Source organism: Saccostrea cucullata, unplaced genomic scaffold (assembly GCF_032062105.1).
Source record: "Saccostrea cucullata isolate Sc308-1 unplaced genomic scaffold, CSIRO_AGI_Scuc_v1 ctg13297, whole genome shotgun sequence".
Lineage (NCBI taxonomy): Eukaryota > Metazoa > Mollusca > Bivalvia > Ostreida > Ostreidae > Saccostrea > Saccostrea cuccullata.
The window spans coordinates 6,670-14,910 of NW_026920601.1; the positions used below are offsets into that span (position 1 = coordinate 6,670).

The 8,241-nt window shown below is 34.1% G+C and overlaps 1 protein-coding gene across 1 annotated transcript; it reads right to left on the reverse strand.

Moving 5' to 3' along the window:
* Positions 1–590: 590 nt before the first annotated feature.
* On the reverse strand, positions 591–7,575 carry LOC134252847 (uncharacterized). Its single transcript, XM_062735396.1, has 4 exons — positions 7,278–7,575; positions 6,383–6,623; positions 3,057–3,157; positions 591–625 (listed from the first exon to the last, which is right to left on the reverse strand). The coding sequence occupies exons 1-4, from the start codon at positions 7,573–7,575 to the stop codon at positions 591–593; spliced, it is 675 nt and encodes a 224-aa protein (XP_062591380.1).
* Between the last annotated feature and the right edge of the window lie 666 nt (positions 7,576–8,241).

The window sequence follows — 8,241 nt, forward strand, 5'->3', positions numbered from 1 at the left end:
GAAACCTGCACCAAAAAACTTTAACCTGTTCACTCAACCGGAAAAAGTAGGTCAGATTCAGCATCCGAAGCAAGCCCGGTAGTATGCATCCTTAGATGTATCATCCATGCAAGTTTGGTTAACATAGGGCTTATAGCTACTTGGAAACGAAACCTACACCAAAAACTGCACCAAAAATGTTAACCTGCTCCAAAAACATTAACCTGGTCATTCCTTTGCTAAAATTGCAGCATCTGAAACTTTGACTGGTACAATGAAACACACTAGAACCATCTTCCATGCATGTCTAATCAATATAGGACATAGAAGTACTTAAAAGAAAACTGCTCCAAAAAACTTAACCTTAACCCGGGACGCCGACGCCGACACCGACGTATGTTTACACCGACACCGACGCCGAGGGTATTACAGAAGCTCCCCCAACTTCGTTAGGTGAGCTAAAAAAGAATTTCATAGGCTTGGTTTAGCAGAATTATTTGATAGCAATTGTATATAACAACAGAGAATGTGTGACGAATTTATCCAAAACATTATGTCAGATTTAGGTAAATCACCAAAATGCCTCATTTATCAACACCTTATAGATAATTTTACCCTTCAGTCTTATTTATGTAAACCAATACATCTAAAACATAGAGTAACAATTACCAGAATAAGACTATCAGCGCATAACTTAATGATTGAACAAGGAAGATATAACAAAACTTTGAGAAATAATAGAACATGTAGTCTTTGTCAATTAGGTAACATTGAAGATGAATTTCATTTTGTGTTAAAATGTCCACATTACAACATGTTAAGACAAAAATACATTAAAACCTACTACTCCCGAAGACCAAACGTCTTCAAATTGGTTCAGTTACTTAGTACACAGAATATAAAAGAATTATTTAATTTAGGAAAATTTTTGCAATCAGCAAGTGCATCAAGAACAGTCTTTTTATCAAATTTATAGATTATCAAAAATATTATATGTTTTGTTCATGTAAGTTGTATGTTTATTTCATTATTACATGTGTTAATGTGTGATTGTAAATATTGTCCATGAGATGTATGTCTCTCGACTTCCATAAACTGAACTGAACTACTCAGTAAGATGATTCCAGCTGATTATCGATGAATAAATAAGCATTTTACAAGAAAAGATCTTTATAGGAGATGTCATAATTGACATAATTCGCTCCAAGAGATATTTTTCTACATTGATGACATCTCCTATAAAGATCTTTCCAATGTAGAAAAATATCTCTTTGGAGCGAATTATGTCAAGATAATGTAGGATTGATTTATTAGTAAATACGAGCTTGAAGCAGGGGTGCCCGAAAATGAATTAGGTACCTTGTGGTAAAAATATAGGTAGGGGGTACCCCGTATACGAAACAAGTGCCTGTGGTCCACGGGACTTATAGGTCAACCGAGTCTTATACACTGTATAGCATCTTTCCAACAATTCATTTTGATTCGTGTTTTCACCCAGAGGCCATGAAATTCACAGTTTTGAAAGAGGCACATCATTGCTCATCCTACTTATACACTTCGCATGCTTTTTTCTGATTAGCAAATACCCAGAGGCAAAGCAGAGAAGAAAACACCATTCTCTGTCGATATTGTATCTCTACTTGTTTGTACTTATCAAAAAAAGAAGAGAAAAGTAGCAGTTGGGCTTGAAACTTTGCAACAGCAATAAATAGAATAATGATTTTTGATATAATCTATTTTTGTGGTAAGATTGCAATAATACTAGAACTGTAAAAGTAGACTATTAAAAGAGTTTTACAGAAATTTTGATTTAAGTTACCATGCCAACATAATTCATTAAAATAAAACCAGAATCTCTGTAGAGACTGTCTTCCGGTTTGTACTTATATCAAAGGAGGATAAAAGTAGCAGTTGGAATTGGAAACTTTACAACAGCAATAAATAGAATAATGATTCTTGATAACATTTGTAAGTCTCTTTTTGTGGCAAAATTGCAATGAGACTAAGGATGTAAAAAGACTGTAGGAGAAGCTTTTATTATTATTTTACAAAATTTTCAATTTTAGTTTCATTGGCAACATCATTCAAATTTCCCAATTTTTGAAAGGGCACGACTGCTTATCATTAATATGTTAGACTATTACCAAGGAGCAGATTTCGGATCATTAATTCATTTATAGAATATAATCAGACCCCCCCCCTCCCTTGGTACGCCCTACCCACCAGAACTCCTGACACTGGGGCCATAAATTTCCCAATTTTAGAAGAGGCATCCACTCTCATCATCACTGTGTATACACATGTAGTTAGTTTATATCATACCAAGGAGAGAATGAAGATTTTCAAAGAATGAATACATTTTCACTAAATAATCTATATAGCGGCGCCCAAACACCAGAACCCCTAACCCTGGGGCCATGAAATTCCCAATTTTAAAAAAGGCACCCAATCATGCCAGCAGTTTGACTGCTTGATGTCCAGGAGTAAAGAAAATTTTTTAAGATTGCATTAATTTCAGTGGTTTTTGCCCCACCCCTCAGGTCCCGTGGGGGGGGGGGGGGGGGGGCAGGGACCACGAAATTCACAACGTATGTTTCCCTTCAACCATAGATGGTTTATGCCAAAATTTGTTGAAATTGGTTAAGGGGTTGCAGAGAAGAAGCTGAAAATGTTCAAATGTTAACACGCAATACAAAGCGGTCGACAATGTTTACTCAGGAGACCTAAATATTAATGCATTTTTGACTATAATTTTTATTACCTATGATAAAAGGTGCCAATTAAGAAGATAAAAAAATATAGAATTAGATATCCAAAGATTATTAAGCGACGCAGTAAATAGACTCTTTCGCTTTTGTGATAGACTATCAGTTTTAAGGAGGCTGGGGGGTCAACAAATAAACCAAAAATTAACCACCAGAATTAACTTATTTTTTTAGATATGGTATATTAAGCTGTCATCTATTATTTGACAAAGAAAAAATTCCTGCATTTTAGTTTTAAAATTTTATCATTTTTTATATCTTTATATGGAGCTCTTCTTTTAAAGGAGATCGAAAAAGTCTGAAAATGGCTGCCATCCCCCAGCCTCGTTAAGTGATAGAATTTTCTCGTACCTGATGTACTTTCCGAGTTGAGTTCTATCTGTGTACATTTCTGGTGAATGTGCTGGTACAATCTTTCAAATGTCAAGGAAACAATCAGAAGAAGAAAGAGTAAATTAAAACTTCTTTTGGTATAACAATATTTGATGTAAATGGGTAATGTAAAAATTTCTTACCCCTTATTCAAGAAAACAGTTTCACTGGTGAGACATTTTCAAACCAATTTTACCAGACCAGCGAACATGGAACAAGAAATCAGCGCGAAACCACTCAGCACAAACAGTTTCTTGGAGCGAAATAGCCGGATTCCTCTAGTACCTTGTTTTCTCAACTTAAAGTAGATCCGAGGATAAACAATGTATAAAATACGATAGATTTTTCAGTAAATACGTGAATTTTCTAGCTATTAAGTAGTAACAAGTATTTCTTAAAACGGTCATGATTTGAACAATTTAAAATCTACACTACCCAAGGATGCATTTATAACAAGTTGAAAATTTTCTGGTCCATGCAGTGGTTCTTGAGAAAAAGATTTTCCTATATATTTCTATGCAAAACTTAGATTCCCAATTGTGGCCCTGCCCTACCCTGGGGGGCATGTTTAAACAATTATAAATCTACACTACCCCAGGATGCTTCCACGTAAGTTTCAGCTTTTCTGTAGGAAAATTTTGAAAGGTTTTTCCTATATATTTCAATGTGAAACTTGGTTTCCCTATTATAGCCCCGCCCTACCCCTTGGGGTCATGATTTTAAGAATTTAGAATCTACACTACCCCAAGATGCCTCGACTTAAGTTTCAGGTTTCCTGGCCCAGTGGTTCTTTTTTTAAAGATTTATTCTATATATTTTAGTGTAAAAATTGGGGGTTGAATTATGACCCCGCCCAACCCGTAGGGGTCATGATTTGGACAATTTAGAATCTACATTATCCCCAGGATGCTTCCACATAATTTTCAGCTTTTCTGGCCTAGTGGTTCTTGAGAAGATTTCTACTATCAAAGTCTACTATCAATTTCGATTAACTGCCTCGGATTAACAAAAAGAGAGTACGATGGTGGTTTTATTTGGTGAATACTAGCTGCAGATCTGTAGCTCTCCTAAAAATATATATATATTGATAGACCGGAGAGCTACAGAGCCACCCATTGAAAAAACTGTATATTTATTGTGCACAAAACAAGAGGCCCATGGGCCACATCGCTCACCTGAGAAGCTTTGGCCATTCTGTTCTTTACAAGATTCCCCCCTTGTAATACATATTGTGACCCGATCCTACCCCACTGATCATAATTTAGACAAAAATCTACACTACCCCAGGATGCTTCCACATAAGTTTCAGCCTCTCTGGCTCAGTGGTTCTTGAGAAGAAGATTTTTTAAAAAAATTTCTATATATTTCTATGTAAAAATTTCTTCTCCCATTGTAACCCCGCCCTATCCCCTTGGGCCATGATTTAAACATTTAGAATCTACACTACCCCAGGATGCTTCCACATAAGTTTCAGCTTTTCTGGCTCAGTGGTTCTTGAGAAGAAGATTTTCAAAGATTTCTCATATATATTTCTATGCAAAACTTTGATTCCCCATAGTGGCCCCGCCCTACCCCGGGGTCATGATTTGAACAATTTAGAATCTACACTACCCCAGGATGCTTCCACATTTGTTTCAGCTTAACTGGCCCATTGGTTCTTGAGAAGAAGATTTTTTAATGACCCCACCCTATTTTTGTCTTTTCTTGATTATCTAAATGTGAGGGGACTTGGCCCTTCATTTTAACAATTTAAATTTCCCTTTACCCAAGGATGCTTTGTACCAAGTTTGGTTAAACTTGGTCCAGTGGTTCTTGAGAAGAAATCGAAAATCTGAAAAGTTTACAGACGGAAGGACAGACGGACGGACGACGGACAAAATGTGATCAGAAAAGCTCACTTGAGCCTTCGGCTCATTGAGCTAAAAATGCGCTCGGTTCTCGATTTATTTCTCCATGTTTTTTAAACTGTAATCTCAAAATATTACTAACCGTGTGTTCCTAACATATTCTTTGACTCTTTCCACAACAAAACATTCCACATAATTGTTGTTAATTGTCCTCCTAACCCTGATATTGTAATCATCGAATATTTTGCTTATTTATACTGCCATTTTGGTTTCAAAAATAATTCGGTCCAATATGCTTCGTTCAGATGTCAAATACGAAAGAACGTGATAGAGGAGAGAGGAATTTTTAAAATCTTTCATTTTTAGCAATTAAGGTAAGAATTTAGAAGAATTAATCAAGAATCGAGCGCTCTTTTTTGTGCGCAATAAATATACAGTTTTTTCAATGGGTGGCACTGTAGCTCTCCGGTCTATCAATATTTTTTTTCGGAGAGCTACAGATCTGCAGCTAGGTGAATACAAGATCTAATGAAAATGACAACACGCAAATGTTCAATCATTACATAAAACGTCATTAATGAATTATCCAATCAAAATTTTATTCAATTGCAGGATTTTGAAGGATTTTTTTATGCTATTAACATAATAAAGATAGAGAGAGAGTGTGTGTGTGTTATCGATATTACCTCTGAATAGTGCAAAATGAAATTCTGTTAGCAAAACACATTATGATTCTAGATATATCGATATCAAAGATTTAAAGGTGCATAGACACAGATTTGAAGTTAACATTTTCTTAAATTTTAAGTAGAATATTACGACTTATATTTTGTTAAAGCATTTCACAAAAAAATATTATAAAAATCTTATTTCATTTCGAAGTTATTAAAACTTCGATTTTGTGGTCGGGTTTGATTGACACGTACTTGCACTTTCACAAATTATAATTTTATTCTTAATACATAAGTAAAGTGGCAGTTTTGTTGTAAATTAATGAAAAATATTAAAACTATAATCTAGATAATTCAGAGTAAAAATGTTTGAAAGGAAAACACGCTCACAGTATAATGTAAGTCCGTGGTCCGTGAAGTGTGCAGACTTTTAAAACAATTGAACACAATCGGTGAATCGTGAACATCAACAACAACAGAGCCCGTGCCTTGTTAACAAAAACAGTTTATGTTTTACGGGTGCATTCAATTCGTTAATCTCTGTACAGAACACTGAGCACGGACTGGCGATACAAGTGATACTAGTTATATAGAAAATTTGAGAAAATCTTTCATGTAACTTCAAATCTGTGTCGTACACCTTTAAGATGGAAAATATTGTTAATCTGATGCATAGTGACTTCTCAAACGTTGTAATTACAATTCACAAAATAATTCCATGAAAATTCAATTATTTTTTAAAGGATACTTTTTTGGTTGTGCCATAGACGCTTTCTTGCTTCTTCTTTTTCTTATTTCTATAACTGGAAATACTTCTTTCAAACATTTCTCAATCTTATTGATCTCACCATGAAAAACTTTTTTTCTTTCCCTCAAATATTCCAATCTGATGATATGTTCTAAAACGTCTGCATCTATTGTTTCATCCTTCTTTTCTTCGAAGTTGCACTTAATAACTTGAATCAGAGTATTTTGTTCTTTCGATCTTTCTGTAAAAGGTTAAGCTAATCTTAGAAATCTTACTCTTCTACAAAATAATCTACAAGTAGCAATAACAATAAGGATTATAAAAGACCATTAACAAGGACACATTTAGTGATCTTATATCTAGGGCTTTATAAAACAATTTGATTTCACAATTAAGTTTTAATTCACAAGAAATCTTTAGAATTACATGTACATTTGCAATTATATTACAATATAAGTACTGTTTATAGTTTTTGAATTCTTGCGAATTGGAAATGTTCTAAAAATCAACTATCATTCTAAGAGTGCTGCATGAGCATTCATTTACTGGTCTCCTACATGCAAGTGCAGTATGTCCCCCATTGAAAAATTATATGTAACTAACAAAGAAAAGGAAACATGAAAAAGATTCGATTCTTTCTTTCGATTCGGTTCCTTCTTTCGATTCGATTCTTTCTTTCCATCGAACCAAAAACATGAAATCATAGAAAAAAAATGTCTAAAGAAAACACGTAGCAGAAAGTATTCTAATATTTACTTTGACCCGAGAAAAGCATAGGTTGTCCTGCAAATATTGACAATTTTTATTATTCGTGTTGCTAGTCATTATCACTAATTTGTGACTTGTGCCAATTTTATAGATCCGACAAAAACACTATCTACGCAGTGTTTAGTACCTTCTTCAACCTTTGCCATATCCACATTGGTTCCTTGGAGTAAGTCAACTAAGTCGCCCCGGTTATCTTTTTTCAAGACCAGAAGAAGTTGCTCATATCCATTTGTCTTTGTATCAAGAATTTCCAAAAGTATTTGGACCTTCTCATTATCCGTTGTTTTTTCTATACCTATTCTTTGAAGTTCATCATGCTCGATTGTTCCATTTTCATACAAGAAATCTTTAATTCTGTCGGCATCCACATCGTTGACTAGCGCCGTATAATTACATCGAATTCGCTCTTTCCCCTCAAAATCCATTCTCTAAGAAATAGAATTTCAATTAAAAAATACAATTTTTAATTATTTTTAAAACTGTTCCCTGTAATCACTGTAGGACTCCATTTCTTTTAAGTTAAGGACCCATTGCAAGCTTCAAATCATATCCGCGGTATTATAAAATAGAGAAAGTATCTATTTTACAATACCGCATGTATGGTTTTTTAATAAAACGTTAATTTTACATTATATTTAGTTCGTTTTCAGAAAATGATCATATGTAGACTGTAGAGCGTGCACTTGCGTATCAAATCTACTTTGTACCCCATACGCAGATGATAAGGGTATACATGTATAGCTACAAAAGTACATAAGTATATGGAACGCCGGGACTGTCTTATATGAGAATTAACCATTATATGCAGTGTTTCCTTCATTATATGCGGTACTATTTTAATTATATGAAGTACTTTTTACATTATATCGTGTGCAGCGTCCATTATATGCAGTACTTCTCTCATTATATGATGTAGATATGTCATTATATTATGTACATCTATCATTATATGAAGTGCATTTAACATTATATGCGGTAGTTCTAACATTATATGCAGTAAACACAACAATATATTATGTACTTCTCACATTATATACAGTACACTCATCATTATGTGTAGTATTTCTGTTATTATGATGATGCTGATCGTT

Coding starts and splice junctions, on each gene's coding strand:
- LOC134252847 (XM_062735396.1), bottom strand. CDS start 7,575: ATGGATTTTGAGGGGAAAGAGCGAATTCGATGTAATTATACGGCGCTA. Junction 6,624..7,277: donor TATGGCAAAGGTTGAAGAAG/GTACTAAACACT, acceptor AACCTTTTACAG/AAAGATCGAAAGAACAAAAT. Junction 626..3,056: donor CTTAACGAGGCTGGGGGATG/GCAGCCATTTTC, acceptor TCTATGTTTTAG/ATGTATTGGTTTACATAAAT.